The sequence below is a fragment of the Eutrigla gurnardus genome (genome assembly GCF_963514095.1).
Source record: "Eutrigla gurnardus genome assembly, chromosome: 10".
NCBI classification, from domain to species: domain Eukaryota; kingdom Metazoa; phylum Chordata; class Actinopteri; order Perciformes; family Triglidae; genus Eutrigla; species Eutrigla gurnardus.
In genome coordinates, this window is record NC_139924.1 from 22,783,757 (window position 1) to 22,801,544 (window position 17,788).

Genomic DNA, 17,788 nt, shown 5'->3' on the forward strand with positions numbered 1-17,788 from the left:
TGAAGCTCCAAATGTAGTCATATTTACAAGTGTTGACTGCAGTGGCAGTGATGTTTTTGAATCACTAAACAGCCAAACTATTGGACTGAAACAGCATTTATCCTTGGATAAAAACATGCTGTGAATAGTAATGATTTGATTGTTAATGGGATGTTTGGTACGGCCCTAGTTATTTGTTATAAGTTATAATTCAATGTGAAAACAAGCCCCATACTGTCTTGACATTGGCAAAAGGCATCGGCTACTGGCAATCAGCCATTTCATATATTCTTTCAAAATGTTCATCACAACATTGAAAATGTGGATGGAAATGTATCTCATGATTATGATCGAGGCATTACTGTTGAATTTAGCTTACATGTCGTCTAAAATTAATAATTCTATTCATCTCTGTATGAAAATAAAAATGTCATAAAATTAATATCTTTAACTCAAAGATGCATTGCACATTTTTTATTAAGACACAAATAAAAGTACAGTTTATGTACAAACAGTGATCGTGGTTTAAAACGCAAATAAAACAACAAGAAAAAAATAAGGTGCGTTAAAGTTAATACTGATAAAAATCAGCTGAATGAAAGCCTGGCTGATGTCAAAGTGAATTTTGTCCTCTTTCAGCCTCCGTACCAACAGCAGCAGGGTGACTGGTCCTTGATCAGATTCGGTTCAGTTTATTTTGGGTCATCTGAAGCAGCAGCTCAGAGTATTTCTCCAGCAGAGACATCGTCCCCTCGTCCTTCAGTTCACCACAGGGGGCGCTGCTACCCCGCCCCTCCCCTTCCCGCAGCTCAGCCTGCAGCTCAGCGTGAACGACATCAAACGCACCCTGCAGGACGGACGACATCTGAAGATGACGCTCGGAACCGCCAACCGACACGCGGAGCTGGGGGAGGGAGATATAATCAGACTTATATGGAAATATGAAAGTCATATTACAAGAAATATTATGATTTAAAAAAGCTGCAATTTTTAAAACCAATTATATTCAATACAGTTTACGCTTACCATTTATGGTAATGGTAGCAGCAGGATAACAGCAACAGCTAAATGAAATGTAATGAATTGAAAAGACAGACAGGAAGTTTACCTGTTGGTTGAGTTGTACAGCTCGTCTCGCCGTCTGCCTCAGCTCGTTGGCAACCTGCTGACACTGCTGCAAACTGATCAACTCCTCATCATCACCTGAACACGAAACAAGATGGACAAATTCATCTCATTAGAGATTGAGGGTTTGTCCGGATTATTAAAACAGACAGGGTTCATCCTCTCAGGAGCAAGAATGACGATGAGGCGGATCAGTAGATGTTGAGATATAAGTCGAATAGTGTTTGAGAGATGAGGACGTTACAGGAAGTTACCTGTTTGGCGGGGGTGGAGCCTTTCTGACAAAGGAGAGGAGGATAAGGTGGGCAGGTCAGAGGAGAACAACTCGGCACCCAAAGAAGGGTCTGACACTGGGAAAAACACATGCATATACATTTTATTATGAGAAAAAAATACTAAGGGGGAAAAAACGGAATATCTTGAGAGATGTCGCTATGTGTACATCTTACCTAGATCGGTCTGGATGGTGGTCCCGGGTCCTCCTGGACCCTCCTCACCAGAGCAGCTGATAATGTCGGAGGCAAAGTTGTCACAGGCGGGAGGCGTGGCCGTGGGGGTGATGGAGGGGGCGGGGCTGAAGGTTTGGTTTTCATTTACGAGTGTGTCCTCGACACTGCTGACGCTGCACCTCCCAACTACGCCCAGTGACATCACAACTGTAGGTGTGGGCAACACCTGCATGCTCGCTGCTGGTAGATGATGGTGAGAAGCTGGAGTAACGCTGACGAAGACGACGAGAGAGGGAAGCATAAAAATTATATAAGAACAAGAAACATAATTTTTTTTAAATACATCTTATTCCTAAAATATTTTGACACAATTGTCAAACTGTGGCAACTTTTTATGCAGGCTGTCACCTGCTGGTCTGGTCCTGACTGTGTAAGTCCAGAACAGCAGACAGCAGGGGGGCAGGAGGCTGGAGATCTGAGGAGGAGCACGGGTTCCCTTCCTCTTCGTCTGGGGTGGAGGTGGGGATATCCTGGCTCAGTTTGGCCCTGGAGCTGGCTGTGGTTCCCAGGTATCTGAGGCGAGGCTGGACTGCAGAAGCCACACAGCTGTTAGGGACCAGAGCCCTGGAGGTGACGTCTGATTGGTTAAAGAAGGAGGAGGTCAGAAACTACATACTGATGAAGGATTGAAGGACTGTAGTCTGAAACATCGGTCCTGGTTTATTGGTGCACAGCGTTTCAGGCAGACATTCTTCTTAGCGTGTGAACAGATGTTGTCAGACATGTCTGTTTATCAAGAAGTTATTTTAATTTCCGAAACATAAACCAGGACTAAAATCAGTTTGTTCTGCTTTTGAGGATTCCACACCACCAACACAATAACTACCCAATAGTGTCCAACACCTTGGCCATCTTTCCAGACCGTCTTTTTATGATATCCCAGGACTTGAAGCACCACGGAGTTAGTCCAAATCCACATCGTCAGGGTTAAGTGATAAAAGACAGTTTGACCTTCGCCCTCGTGAGTTTTACACCAGAAAACTGCAAAACACCCGGGTGTCCAAACACACGTTCACAGACCTCGCAGCGCTTCTCTGCACTGGACGACCACCACAGTGTGTCGTCGGCGTCTCGGGCGGCGAGGCGGCTGTTGGGAAATCATGCAGGAAGCTCTACGACGAAGGACTGACTGGCTGCATCTCACTGTGATCACACACACACGCACACTCCTGTCTTTAATAACACATGGCACCGCTCAGGGAAGTGTCCTGGAGCTTCTGTTTTTTTGATCCAGCCTGATATTGATTTAAACTCATTTTTGACTCGCCTCCAAGCTGAGCTGGCTGTGTCGTACATTTTTTATTAATAAATCAGTGTATTTGTTTTTACTTTGTTTTTTATTTTTCTGAATGATAATGCCGGTACTGTAAATTGATCATGACTCATGCACATTTATAATGCAATAATTCCATATGGACATTGATATACAAACAAAAAAGCAGGGTGAGTCCTCCCACATGTTCAATGTGTCCAGGACTATGACACGCTCCAGTCAGTAGCACTCCAGCTCATTTCCAAGCAACGCTGGTTCTCAGCTGTCAGTCAAACACTGCCATGGAAACGGCCACTCTGAGACATCTTCAACAGGCAGACTCCCTGTTTACGGCTTAAAATAATTTTTGCGAGTCATCATAAAACAGACATAAACTGATGACTCACCGTTGTTCTTGTTCTCTTTCTGAGTCGACTCAGCTGAGGTGACCTCGCTGCTTGTCTCAGGGCTCACCTGAAAACAACATTTAGTCACCAATTGTCCTTTGTGAGACTTTATTCACCATCAAGGTGTTTACTATCACTCAGGTTTCTATCAGAGGCATTAAATCGGGTGTGTTATTTTGTGTTTCAGGTGTGTTTACTGTCATCCCCTTGGGTATCAGGTGTTTATTGTGTTGCAGGTGTGTTGGTACCGATGTGTTGCTGACGTTGCTCTCTTCTGAGATTCTGGTTGGGATTGAGACAGGAGGTGGAGCTCGGCTCGGCCACACCCTAAAACCACAGCAGGAACTGACTGTTATCACCATGATGACGTAGGCCAGAGTCCCTCAGAGTCCCTGTGGACTGAAGGCAAACTGACCTGATTCTGTCCTGGAATCGGGACAGGAAGCGGCTGGAGATGCTGAGTCGAGGGTTCAGGTAATGTGTTTCCTCTGGAGGCTGCAGAATCCTCAGGTCTGTGTCAAACTTCTCTGAAAGGTCAAAGGTCACAATCACCTCCGTGTGCACATGAGGAGACGGCAGACTAGTGAAGATGGAGAGTGTTTGGTACCTTCCGTCAGACTCGAGGCCAGAGTGTCAAAGTGGTTCTTCAGAGAGTTCCTGTCCTCGTCGTCCTCCAGGACCAGACTGCCCACAGAGCTGCCCTGACTGAGAGAGTCTGTGTCTGAAGGGAGAGCCGAGCATTAATACTGTCATACCATCATCAGATAATCATACTGTACGTGGAGAGATTTCCTGCTTTCTGACCAGTGTCATGCTGCTGCTCCAGACTCGCTGCTGAGCCCTCAGAGCAGGCGGAGTCGGGACTCAGCTGAGTGCTCCACACTGGCTCCACCCTCTGACCTTTGACCTCCAGCTGGCTGAGAGCAGGCTGAGGGTCAGTCACACCCTCCACATCAAACTCCCTGAAAACAAAGGTATCTGTTGGTTTATTTGATTCTGAGCTTCGGCTGGCGTGGCTGAACGTGAACTCACTTGTCGGTGGTGGTGTTGATGTTGGGGTAGATGTAGCTGTTCCTGTTGTCACCTGGATTCTGGAGCACCTGAACATCACACAGGCAGAAACAATCAGGCATCTGTTCAGTTTCCCCCTCCTCCCTCATCCCTTCTCTCCTGTATTGCATATTTTTTTTCTTTTAGCGATGACAGAGATCTGGAGGCTGTCTGTGATTTTGACGGACTGGAGGGCGTCTGGGATCACTACGGTCACTGCACCACTGCTGCAGAGGGAGCGCTTGCTGCAGGATTTCCTCCCAGTGAAGAGAGTGCTTGCAGGGTCAGTAAATCCCACATTCAGAGAGTTATGAGTATCATCTCAGTATGGCAGCAGAGAGCTTCGGTGTCTTGTCTTCATCTTTTTTCTCCTTGGCCTTACATGCATAATAATGTATAATCTAGAAGCATGTTCTATATAGACACATATACACACAAAATGTATTGAATAAGATGCATGTAATCATTTTCAAAACCCACAAGTTTTAGTTTTAAATCAATCAAAATATCAAGCTTCAATCCAATCCATTTTTTGGCGTTTAAATTTTCCAAAACTACAATTTCACTGTGGTCATCAACGGTTTGCTGCCGCACACACAAAGGGAGTCTGCAGGTGTGTGAACAGATAATCTAAGCTTCATTCCTAAAACGAAGCTCTGTGTGTCGAACAACAACAATCCACAACTATACTATATCGGATTACAATGACAGACTCTTTAAATATGACTTACTATATTAAAAAATGTCGGGTGATAATAGATTATGATGGAAATTTTACAACCCGAGAAAGTCTAACACTAACACTGCATGGGATGATGAAGATGGACCTTTCAGATGATTAATAGAAACGCTGTGTACTTTAATCAGACAGTGGCCTTCTTTAGTCTAACTCCCTGAAAAGAGTTAATTTATACAATTCGTGTTTGTCCAAATCCTAACAAATGCTGAGTTTACCTCCTTCTCCTCCTCTTCCTCCTCCTCCTCCTCCCCCTCCAGCATACTCTCCAGACTCTGAGGGTGGAAGTCTCCCTCGCCTTCCTCCTCTTCGTCCTCCTCCGCTTTCTGCTCCTCCTCCTCCTCCTGACTCTTGGTTGGACTCGGTGAGAAGTTGGAGCAAATGGTCAGAGGGTTCAGCTGCTCCACCCAACGGCTCCGCACCTGACGAGGCTCAGCTTCTGATTGGACAGCAGAGGAGGCTCCGCCCTGACCCTGCTGAACACACACTGCATTAAAAACAATCTACAAACGGATTATCTGTCAAAGGGATAATTTGTAAAATGATCTGTAATGACATGATTTCAACAGTAAACATGGAACTAACCAGTTTCCTGAACCACATGGGCAGTTTCCCGTTGGTCTGAAGCAGCCGAGCGTCTGAAACATCAACAACGGAATCATGATTCAGGCACAAACTGTACGTCTTTTATTCTGTTTGATCTCTTCAATGGTTATTTGTCTCATTGCTTTTAATGTTTGAAGTAAAGCTCTTTGATTTGCCTCGTTGCTTAAATGTGCAAAAAACTAGGACCCCAGTCCTCTTCCTCACCGTGAGCAGAGTCCAGTCTGGCTGGAGTCCCAACGTCGGCCTCATCCTCTTCCTGAATCACTTGAGAGGACGGTCCGGTGATGAAGGTCTCCCTCCTGAAATAAAAACGCAGACCCAACACCTGAAAGCTCATATCGGACCACCTTCCTCCTGCAGGTCTCCAAAGTCTCACTCACCTGATGGCCTGCTGTTTGCGACTGCAGATTTCAGTTGCAGCGGTCAGATTGAGGCCCCGCCTCTTCCTCATGGTGCTGGTCATCTGAGAGTCCAAACGCCACACAAACACACAACTACACACAACATTTAAAAAAGTTCACTGTTAATTAACAACGGCCAATGATTAAGAAACATGAATAACAATAATCTCCCAATTCTCTAATAAAGTCCAGTTTACCTGTCTCCTAATTAAGTCCAGTTTACCCATCTCCTAATTAAGTCCAGTTTACCCGTCTCCTAATTATGTCCAGTTTACCCATCTCCTAATTAAGTCAAGTTTACCCATCTCCTAATTAAGTCCAGTTTAACCATCTCCTAATTAAGTCAAATTTACCCATCTCCTAATTAAGTCCAATTTACCCATCTCCTAATTAAGTCCAGTTTAACCATCTCCTAATTAAGACCAGTTTACCCATCTCCAAATTAAGTCCAGTTTACCCATCTCCAAATTAAGTCCAGTTTACCCGTCTCCTAATTAAGTCCAGTTTACCCATCTCCTAATTAAGTCCAGTTTACCCATCTCCTAATTAAGTCCAGTTTACCCATCTCCTAATTAAGTCCAATTTACCCATCTCCTAATTAAGTCCAGTTTACCCATCTCCTAATTAAGTCCAGTTTACCCATCTCCTAATTAAGTCCAGTTTACCCGTCTCCTAATTATGTCCAGTTTACCCATCTCCTAATTAAGTCAAGTTTACCCATCTCCTAATTAAGTCCAGTTTAACCATCTCCTAATTAAGTCAAATTTACCCATCTCCTAATTAAGTCCAATTTACCCATCTCCTAATTAAGTCCAATTTACCCATCTCCTAATTAAGTCCAGTTTAACCATCTCCTAATTAAGACCAGTTTACCCATCTCCAAATTAAGTCCAGTTTACCCATCTCCAAATTAAGTCCAGTTTACCCATCTCCTAATTAAGTCCAGTTTACCCATCTCCTAATTAAGTCCAGTTTAACCATCTCCTAATTAAGTCCAGTTTAACCATCTCCTAATTAAGTCCAGTTTAACCATCTCCTAATTAAGTCCGGTTTACCTGTCTCCTAATTAAGTCCGGTTTAACCATCTCCTAATTAAGTCCGGTTTAACCATCTCCTAATTAAGTCCAGTTTACCCATCTCCTAATTAAGTCCAGTTTACCCATCTCCTAATTAAGTCCAGTTTACCCGTCTCCTAATTAAGTCCAGTTTACCTGTCTCCTAATTAAGTCCAGTTTACCCGTCTCCTAATTAAGTCCAGTTTACCTGTCTCCTAATTAAGTCCAGTTTACCCATCTCCTAATTAAGTCCAGTTTACCTGTCTCCTAATTAAGTCCAGTTAAACCAGCTCCTAATTAAGTCCAGTTTACCTGTCTCCTAATTAAGTCCAGTTTAACCATCTCCTAATTAAGTCCAGTTTACCTGTCTCCTAATTAAGTCCAGTTTAACCATCTCCTAATTAAGTCCAGTTTACCCATCTCCTAATTAAGTCCAGTTTACCCATCTCCTAATTAAGTCCAGTTTACCCATCTCCTAATTAAGTCCAGTTTACCCGTCTCCTAATTAAGTCCAGTTTACCTGTCTCCTAATTAAGTCCAGTTTACCCATCTCCTAATTAAGTCCAGTTTAGCTGTCTCCTAATTAAGTCCAGTTTACCCATCTCCTAATTAAGTCCAGTTTACCTGTCTCCAGACACAGTGATGAGGTGTCTGTAATCCTGACTGAACCTCATGCAGGTGACGATCTCTAAGAAACCAATCACAGCAGATAAATACAATGACAACACATTTTGTAGAGCGACTTAAAAACTAACAAAGCACGGTTGGATTAACTCACCAGAGTGTCCGAACAGGGTGGCGACACACTCTCCAGACTCGTAGTCAAAGATGTTGATGTTTTTATCGGAGCAGCTGGTGGCGAAGAACGACCCTGACGGATCCATCTGAACCTGCAGACAACACAAATATCAGCCAAAAATAAGTACATATGACACTGGAGTCAACAATCATGCTGTCTGTCTGTCAACGTTCTCACTTTAAGTCATCATTTCAACATTATTTGTGTGATTTGACAATGAAAACGACGGGTGATTGAACTCTACTACAAGGACATGAGACTCGACTTGATGAAGTGAAATCATATTCTTACCTTCAGCAGAGCTCCTTCATCACTCGTGGAGCCTTTCAAACACTTCTTCAGCTTCCCAGTTTCCACGTTGTAAACCCTGAAAGCACAGTCAGTCCCATCAGCTCCAGCGTCCCTCAGATGATCATCAGAGCTTCTACATCTTTTCTTCGTATTTCTAACCTGACGTTTCTGTCCTGACAGGCGATGGCCACGTGAGTCCTCGAGGAGTCCAGGTCCATGTCATACAGCGTCATCTTCTCCACCACGTGGTGACTCCTGGAGAACCACAGACCCTCCTCCGTCTGGACCACAGCAGACACCACCACATCATACATGACATCATGCGGAATACATGGTATTGTACTATCGCAGTTTGGACATTTATAAAAACTCAAAGACGCTCTGGTAGTATCAGAAGTATTTATAAAGTGTTCAAAGCAGTGAAATTATTTGGTAGTACTGGAAAAATGTACATAACAACTGAAGTATTTATGGCAGTATTGGAAGTATTTGTATAATTATAAACACTTTCATTATATAATAATCTTGTCTGTGTATTTAATCTTGTGTCTTGATGTTTGTATGTCTTTGTATACTGGTTCTGAATTGTGCTGTTGCCTTCTTGGCTAGGTCTTCTTGATCTCAACTGGCTTTTTTACCTGGTTAAATAAAGTAAAATTGAAGTATTTCTGGCAGTATTTATATCATGATTAGTTATTTCTTTATATACATCAGTGTGTGTGTGTGTGTGTGTGGACCTGTTCAGCGGACTGGAAGTAGATGCTTTTGTCGGCTCCACAGCTCACCATTCGAACCTCTGGACTCTCACCTGGAACACAGGTAACAACTATATTACGTCATATCAGTGAGAGACGTATTGCTGATAACGATGCTTTTCTTACATTTATACTTTAACGTGAAAGTGCATAAATGGTTTAAATACAACGACCACACAGTCTCACAGGAGAGACTGTTACACACCTGTATTGTGAATAATGATCAGTGTATTTTTATGCACATTTTGAAGTATAATACTTCTGCAGCTGTTACTCTGGTTTGAGATGGTGTTTGCCTTTTTGGAGATAAAGCTGATGTGATATAGGAAACATTTACTGACATAGTGAGCTGTGGCGTCTCTCCCCACCACTGTTACCTAACCTCCAACAGGGGGGGAACCCGAGAACAGCAGGGAAGAGTTATCAATATATGTGATTCAGTATTTAATGACACAAAATATGATTAGTGTCTTTAAGAACACTGATTGATTTATTAGGATGATAATCCAGTAGTGTCTGAGTATTTAGCGTTTTGGACTTTACCAGTGATCTTGACAGCAGTGATGGAGGACGAGTGGTCGTTCAGAGTCTGTTCCAGACTGTAGTTCTTCTCCAGGTTGAAGACATGGATTAGTCGATCCCTGCTGGCCGACGCCAACAGCTTCACACCTGAAACATCAACACAGTCATCGTTCAGGTGTCATACCTGCAGGGACACCACGAATACACAATGACCGGTCGACCATCATAGTCTTCAACCTCTGCAAACGGGCAACTCCAACTTCCTCGAGGTCACAATATTGTTTCTGTACTCAGTCAATCATCGGGGGATGTTAACAGTCCTCTCCAGCTGTTTGGTTCGTCTACAGTCTCATTTACAAGCTTTTGACCTGAGCTCTTACCTGTGGATGTGGGGGAGAACTCCAGACACAACACCTCCGAGTCATGAGCTTCAATCTTCACCAGCTCGTCCAGAAACTCCAGAGCAAAGATACTGAACACGCACACACACACAAACATCATTTTAATGTGAGGACCAGTTCAGGTTATTCTGCAGATGCCACACAGTCACACTGGCGAAACATTTGTTTTTTTGATCCCTTTTGAATTTTAACAAAATTACACATGACGTTGGTCAATTTAAAGTCTGAGCTTGTCGTTGGTTTGTCGTAGTTTTGTGTAACCACTCTGTGAACTACATCTCTCGTTACCAACACGGCTGTTAACTCATTTTGCCTTGTCAAAATGTATGCCACATGCATAAACACAACCAAATGTCCCTGGTGAGGACATTAAGTACATAACATGTAATCATCAAACATATTTTTAATGTCAGGCAGTACGCTACTAGTCCAGCAGAGGGCGTGAGGAATAAGAGTCCAAACGTGTTACTGGGTTCCTTACCGAAGGTTTCCACAGCGGTCTCCAGCCGCCAGGTGTTGTCCATCGGGACTGATACTCAGCACTCTGATGCCAGCCTTCCCATCAGCCCCGGCTGCCTCCCCCCTCTCCCCCTCGGCCTGTAGGTGCTGCATGTCCTCTCCCACGTACAGAATCCTCAGCAGGTCCTGGAACACAGACAGGAGGATGTTTACGAACACAGATTAGAAAAGAGAGACCTGAGACCTGAAATCAGTTGTGTCTTCTTGCTGGTCTTACATTGCTGTAGACATTTCTGTGTGCGGTGGGGGGGTCGGTGTCCCACAGTCTGATGGTGTTGTCAGATGAGCAGGTGAGGAAGGAGGACGGAGGAAGACAGGCCTGAGATGCATCTGGCAGCTCCGGATATACCTGAAGAGAAAAACAACAAACCGTATATACCAGTACGTATACATCAGTATATATTCACACCTGTACTTATAATGCGGTTACCAATAGACGATACCTTTACCAATGTCAAAACGGTATTGAGCTAATTTCCATAATGTATATAAATCTATTAAACTATTATTATTATTGCACATTTGCCGGCATATAAACAGCACTCACAATAAATAAATAGAGCCGTACCTCAACAAAGAATACACCAGTACGTACACCTGTGTATATGCCAGTGAGTATATATACACTATTCTGCCAAAAGTATTCACTCACCTGCCTCGACTCGCATATGATATTAAGTGACATCCCATTCTTAATCAATAGGGTTTAATATGACGTCGGTCCACCCTTTGCAGCTATAACAGCTTCGACTCTTCTAAACCTTGTGGAAAGCCTTCCCAGGAGTGTTTATGGGACTTGTTGACCATTCTTCCAGAAGCGTATTTGTGAGGTCACACACTGATGTTGGATGAGAAGGCCTGGCTCTCAGTCTCCACTCTAATTCATCCCAAAGGTGTTCTATCGGGTTGAGGTCAGGACTCTGTGCAGGCCAGTCAAGTTCATCCACACCAAACTCTCTCATCCATGTCTTTATGGACCTTGCTTTGTGCACTGGTGCAGTCATGTTGGAACAGGAAGGGGCCAGATGGAAAAGCGTGATTTGTCACTCCAGAGAACGCGTCTCCACTGCTCTAGGGTCCAGTGGCGGCGTGCTTTACACCACTGCATCCCACACTTTTCATTGCACTTGCTGATGGATGGCTTGGATGCAGCTGCTCGGCCATGGAAACCCATTCCATGAAGATCTCTACACACTTTTCTTGAGCTAATCTCAAGGCCACATTAAGTTTGGAGGTTGATTTCAATTATTTGGATGGGTGAGTGAATATTTTGGCAATATAGTGTATGTACGATGAGTGTATGATCGAAGTACTTGCGATAGTAATTTTACTATCAGTGTTTTGGACTTACCTCGATGCTCCACACACAGCTGCTGTGGTACAGAGCAGAGTACAGCTTCCCCACATTCCTCACATCCCTCACGTTCCACACATAAACACTGTGGTCATTGTACACACTGGTCAGGTGTCTGGACGTAGGGTCAAAGGTCACAGCCAGCGTGTCGGGGTACTGAGCACCAGGACTGCTGTGGAAACAGATAGAGTTAGTAGTCGGGAGTATTTAGCAGCAGTTTCCTCAGCATCTGTGCAGGATTTGTACCAGTGCTGGACACTCTGAGTGAGGTCAACTCCCAGGTGGTGTGGTCGGTGCAGAGTGCTGATGTACTGCAGGTTCGATGGACTGAACACTCGGATGACACCGTCCGCACAACCGCAGAAGATAAAGTCCTCACTTACCGCCAGACAGCTGGCAGACGACGTCTGTCAACGACAACATTCGGTGGTTTTAGACCATGTCTTAAACAGCAATCAGCTCTTATTTTAAAAGGCAATGTGACGATAAACCATACATGGTAATATTTAACGTAGGTGGAGCTTTTTCAACAAAGCTGGTGTTTTTAAATGCATTTGCTCTTTAATCGTTTATCCTACTGTTCTTAAAGTTATTTTAATTAACATTATCAACATTGTGCAGGTTTCCCCCCCATATAGGTGTATTTAACATCATACAGGTATATTTGTCATCATGCAGGTGTATTTGTACAGGTGTATTTTACATCGTACAGGTACCGGTTCCTCACTGACCTTGAGGTTGACCCAGGCCTCCAGGTGTCGGCTGCTGTTTAACAGACACAGCAGACCAGAGCTGGTGATGCAGTAGGTGCTGGACGCCATGAGGCCACGTCCACACGCCACGCCGCTGAACATGCTGTTCTTATGGTCGCCGAGCAACCCCGACCGACCAATCAGAGGCACCGTGCTGTTCACCTGGATACAGGATGAAAACAGTTAGTCGAGACGACTGCAAAAGGAGCAGCGATTAGCTGAGCAGACGACAAACAGTTTAGGTGAGAACTGATTGGCTGAGCAGAGGTCAGGGTGGTACCCGTCGTTCTTTGGAGGCGTCCAGGTACCAGAACTTGACGTGTCTGTTTCCTGCAGTGACAAAGTAGCTGTTGTCCTGAGAGAAAGAGATGGCGAGGACTCTGCTGGACACTTTGTTGGAGGCAATGATCGAACCTTTCTGCTCAAAGGCACAAAAACAGGAAGGACAGGAAGATATCAGAATGTTTCAATTATTGACCAACTTATGGACTGCTGTGGTAAAATTACTAATACCACACATTAAAATACTCTTTTACAGTAAAGGATGCTATTTAAGAGTAAAACTACTAATAGTACACAGAAGAAATACTGTGTTATGGTGAAATGTAAAATGTCCTCACCCTCCAGTCCCACACACTAACAATCATGTCATGTTGATATCCCACTGAGACGATGTAGCAGCTGTTGGTGGAGAACGCCACGCAGGAAACTCCGTATTTATGAGACTGAACCTCGGCCACCTGGCCTCCATCCACCTCCCACACCCGCACACAGGGCATGTGACCACTCTGAAACACATGAATACACACTTTTACCTGCCGTCGCCGGTGTCCAGAGGCACAACAAGAGGCTCGGATGTGTGACTCTCAGCTCTTACCTCACCAGTGACCAGGTGTTTCCCATCATGGGAGAAGGCCAGAGCACTGAAGGGTTTTCTGAAACACAAACATGTCTTTACTGAGCTCTACCGAATTTCTAGGTAAATATAGTATCAGATCATCTGTATCAGTAGATAGTCAATACTTTTTATTTTAAACGTATCAATCAAGTTTAATAATTCTGGTTGTTTCCTTTATTTACCACTTGTGTTTTTCGTGTACAGATTTTAAACTCTGAAAAATAACTGCAAGAAAAAGCTGCAGTTGTAAAACGGATCCAGTTTCAGACATTAGGATTTAGCTTTCACAATTGATGGGTATTGGAGGAGGCATCTTCATTTCGGGACAAACAGAAACGCACACTCATTAAACATCTCAGGTTCCTAAGAGACAGGAGCAGATGTCTTCCCAGGAAACAGCAGGGTTTTAAGTCCAACACTCTCAGTCAGCAGACCGACGTACCTGGACGTGTTGATAATGTGACTCTGTTTGTTGGTCTTCGGGTGAAGCAGCACGATGACACACCTGGAACGCAAACACCGGTCAGGTTACTTCAAATACAAATCACAGCAAACTTTTCATCTGACACTGACACAGAAAAGTAAAAAAATATCACCAAAACTTACCCTGCAGGGTAAGCGATGAGCCCAGATTTGGGGTCAGAGGTCAAACCACTGCTGCTGACTGTGCTGATCCCTAAAACTCTCTCCAGACTCACCTGAAACAACACACACCAAACCGCATTTAAAAACATCGAACCGTTTTAACAAACTGTGCCAACTTTCTTCAGTTGGGGTTATATATCTAAAAAAAACAACAAGAAACTACTTTCATAATCAAACATCAACATTTTACAGTCAAGTCCCACACCAGGTCCCTGTACTGCGAAGCGAGTTCAACGCACCCAGGTATCTTTAGGTGACCGGTCTTAACTAACCCTAACGATCCCACTACAATGGTGGTTTTCAGCTCAGTAAAAGGGGCTCAGTTTACAGCATAGGACCAGTCACAAACACAAGTCTACTGTCAGCAGATCAGCATATTTTATAAACTATAATATCAGACAAATATGAAGTTATTATATGGTGTGTAGGACAATTAAGGTAGGTCAATTATTTCAGCTGGAACTACAGCGGTGTGAACCAGATTTGGATCAAATAAAATAAAAAATAGCATGAATCTAAAAACATAAATCAAAGTTGTAAGGTGGTTTATTTTCAAATTTTATAAAGGAACATAGGGCAACGCTTCCAGTCTGCGTGGCTGTGAGGTCACGACTCCGATGTGTCACACTGCAAAATACGTCTCAAGAAGCTGACGCACGGTTAATATATGACATTAATATATGACGTAAATAAATGATGATAGTAGCTTATGGTGTGCAGCATCGGCCACCATGATGATCTGCCTGGTAAATTGAACAAGATTAAGAACTTAGTTTTAATTAGGAACCCCTTCCTGTGTCAGTAATCCACAATAATGCGGTCAATAACAAGCTGCAACGTTTTAAATCAGGCTTCGTGTCACAGAATGGACGGGGCACAGGTTTCACCGTTACATCGGTGGCCTGTTGCTTCTGTGTCCAAACATTAGCTTGTTGCTGTGAAAAGTTAGCACACGACCACGGTTATAAAGTCGCGGTGATTTAACTATTCAGAGTTCAAAGGTCTCCATGTTAACGCTAACCATGTCTAGTTTTATTACTTTATCTATATTTTCAGCCGTTGTCGGTTTTGTCAGTTGCTCGTTAAACTTGTGGAAAACTTCAGCTCTTCACTAAAACTCCCCGAGAGACACCAGGCGAGCTAACGAGACTGTGATGCTAACAGTTAGCCCAGAGCGTACCCGGCTGCTGGAGGTCTTCTTGTGCTGGCTCTGTCGGCTCTTCCTCCCCGCGGGTTGTTTCCTCTTCGCGGTGTTGGCTGAGCCGCTGTCCGCTCCCTCTGCCATGATCAACCGTCTCACTTCAACTTGAATACACGTATCCAGAAAGATGCAACTTGGTTATACGGCAACAGATCGAGCCAACACTGGAGACAATAACCGCCTAAACAACGCGGTGTTGGTCCATAAAAGCCCGCTGATGTGCACCAGGAGCTGATCTGATCATCAAGACTCTCCCCTGATGATAATGACGGAGGACTTGCTTAGCTTCACGCTCACTGGTAAGGGAAACCCGACACTTCTCTCTGCGGCGGGACTCTGGTTCAAATTGGGCCCCGCCCACCACTCTAATATCGAACCAATGCAGAGCCGAGGTTCTGCTCTCGGCCCCCCAAACAACCAATGAACAGCCGAGAGGAGACACAGTCCCGCCCTCTGTCCGCCAACCAACCAACCAACATCCATATATCATTATCTGTGTGTGACCCCAAGTGTTCATTACTAAAGACAATATAATTACAATAATAAAGAATAATAATAAAGAAATTTTAAGAATAATGAAGAAAAGTCTAATAATAATGATGGAAATAATAGATATTAATAAAAATAAAGTGCTTTAACGTTTGATACTTGATGCTGATACTTATACTTTAACTTAAAGCAACACTAAAGAGTATTTAGTGCGTTAAAATAATGTTTCCAAAATAGTTTCAGTGGTTCATCACCTCAAAACCAGGTGAATGGCACTTCAGCATTCGCTCTGCGGCCCTCTATTGGCTGTAACCGCACTATGTAACTTTGCCTCGGCGGGTAGCGGTTTTGTAGTTCTAATGAGACTACGAATTTGACCTGCTTTACGGCAAGCGTTACAAAAGCCGGTAGGTGGAGGCTCTGCGTAGAGATCAGTGGGAGAACACCTGGCAGGTGCGTGGAAGATACCTTGCAGCTAGGTAGTTTTTAAATTGGCGTCATGGCAGAGCCTGCAAAGAAAAGTCGTTGGCAAGAGCTGAAGGAGGCTACAAAATGCAAGACGGATGGTGACTTGGCTTTGTTGCTGCTGGACTTGTAAATAATACCGGTAATAATTTTTTTTCCAACAGTGTGCTTCTGTGTACAATACATTGTCGATTATTTTATTGGCTCATGTTAGCTAAGGCATTAGCTATTGTGCTAATATATATGTAACTATCACTATGGCTCATGTTAGCTAATCTTAGCTAAGGCGTTAGCTACTCTACCTTGTCACCGGACATCGTTCAAATCGTTCATCGTTTCCAGAGCCGGTTCTGCATTCAAACAAATAACGTGCGTGCGACGGTAGGCTGCGGTAGGCTAAATTATTTACGATGGCAGTAATTCCCTTCCAACCTGTAGGGGGACCGAAGAGGAAAAGTTCTTAAGTGTTGCTTTAAGTACGTTGAAGATAGTTGAGCTTATTGTTAACTGGTTGAGTTATATGCCCCTGAGATGAGCTATAGGTGATGCAGGTGAATTAACAGCTGTAACATGTGGCTTGAGCAAAGCTCTTACACTTCTTCAAACTTCACAAATGAAATAGATGGTTAGTCTAGGGCTAGCACTATTGGAATATCAGCTGAACAATCAAAATTCTTCAATAAGAGGACTAACTCAATATTTAGAGCCCAGTTGCAACGCTTCAATAATCATCACTGACTAAATCCACCAAATAGAAATAAATAAAAAGAGACAGAAAGCAATACATTGAGAAATAATTAAATATACATTATTTAAAAAAATATATATTTAGTCAAATAAATTAATACATTTCATTGATTTATTTTCACATAAACCTGCACATTTATTTTATAATTGAGTTTTATTTTTACATTTCTTTATGTATTATCTGATGTATACAAGTACATAATCTAAATAAATTTAGTTTACCCAGTGTGCCAGAAAGGGATGAGTTTTTCACTCCTACATAAATCTTAGTCAAAACATGGAACAGATCCCCCCCCATTTGTGACCTACTGCTTTAAATTATCTGGATGTCAAAAGATCTGAAAGCTACTTGGTGGAGTATCCAACAGGAAGTTTATCCATTTCTTTGCGTCGTCTCTGATTCACAGCACTGGCAGCAAAGAAAGACGAACCAACGACAGACAGTGGATGACTGGTTCTGAAAGACATGGATCACATATTGATGCTGCTGTTTGTAATAGAGCTACTCTGGGTTTTCTCTTCCGACATCCTGTAGATCACCTGCTCCGTTAAATCCATCAGTGATTTAATCTCTGACAGCGATGGTTCCAGTGTCTTCCTTCCTTTATCACAGTGACAGTCAGTGGTTTTCATTGCGCTGAACTGTGAAGTTATCTAGGACAGTGACGTCCTAAAAGGTAGAAACGTTGTCTTGTTCCTGGAAGCTCAACTTTCAATCTCCCGAAGCGAGAGCGAATACTTTTGGCAATATAGTGTAGGTAGACTTGGGCCTACCTCTTGCCTCACGCTTTGGTGTCATCTCCTGTTTATATAAATAAAATGACTTGTCT

General features: G+C 43.5%; 1 protein-coding gene across 2 annotated transcripts; it reads right to left on the minus strand.

The window, feature by feature from the left end:
* Window positions 1-425: 425 nt before the first annotated feature.
* wdr62 (WD repeat domain 62) lies at window positions 426-17,345 on the minus strand. 2 transcript variants are annotated; one of them, XM_084018888.1, is made up of 35 exons: window positions 17,181-17,345; window positions 15,237-15,361; window positions 14,018-14,109; window positions 13,854-13,916; window positions 13,391-13,448; window positions 13,134-13,301; window positions 12,794-12,931; window positions 12,493-12,675; window positions 12,008-12,168; window positions 11,759-11,933; window positions 10,625-10,756; window positions 10,370-10,533; window positions 9,868-9,959; window positions 9,509-9,634; window positions 8,948-9,018; window positions 8,370-8,491; window positions 8,211-8,286; window positions 7,899-8,010; window positions 7,745-7,808; window positions 6,045-6,158; window positions 5,869-5,963; window positions 5,644-5,696; window positions 5,277-5,534; window positions 4,305-4,372; window positions 4,077-4,234; window positions 3,880-3,993; window positions 3,688-3,799; window positions 3,521-3,599; window positions 3,273-3,339; window positions 2,634-2,756; window positions 1,962-2,190; window positions 1,554-1,825; window positions 1,359-1,454; window positions 1,088-1,182; window positions 426-883 (listed from the first exon to the last, which is right to left on the minus strand). In XM_084018888.1, exons 1-35 carry the CDS (start codon window positions 17,254-17,256, stop codon window positions 656-658), a joined length of 4,359 nt encoding a protein of 1,452 aa, XP_083875014.1. In that variant the 5' UTR covers window positions 17,257-17,345; the 3' UTR covers window positions 426-655. The 2 variants fall into 2 exon arrangements, with proteins under 2 accessions (XP_083875014.1, XP_083875015.1); XM_084018889.1 differs by lacking the exon at window positions 2,634-2,756 and having other exon boundaries at window positions 17,181-17,342.
* Between the last annotated feature and the right edge of the window lie 443 nt (window positions 17,346-17,788).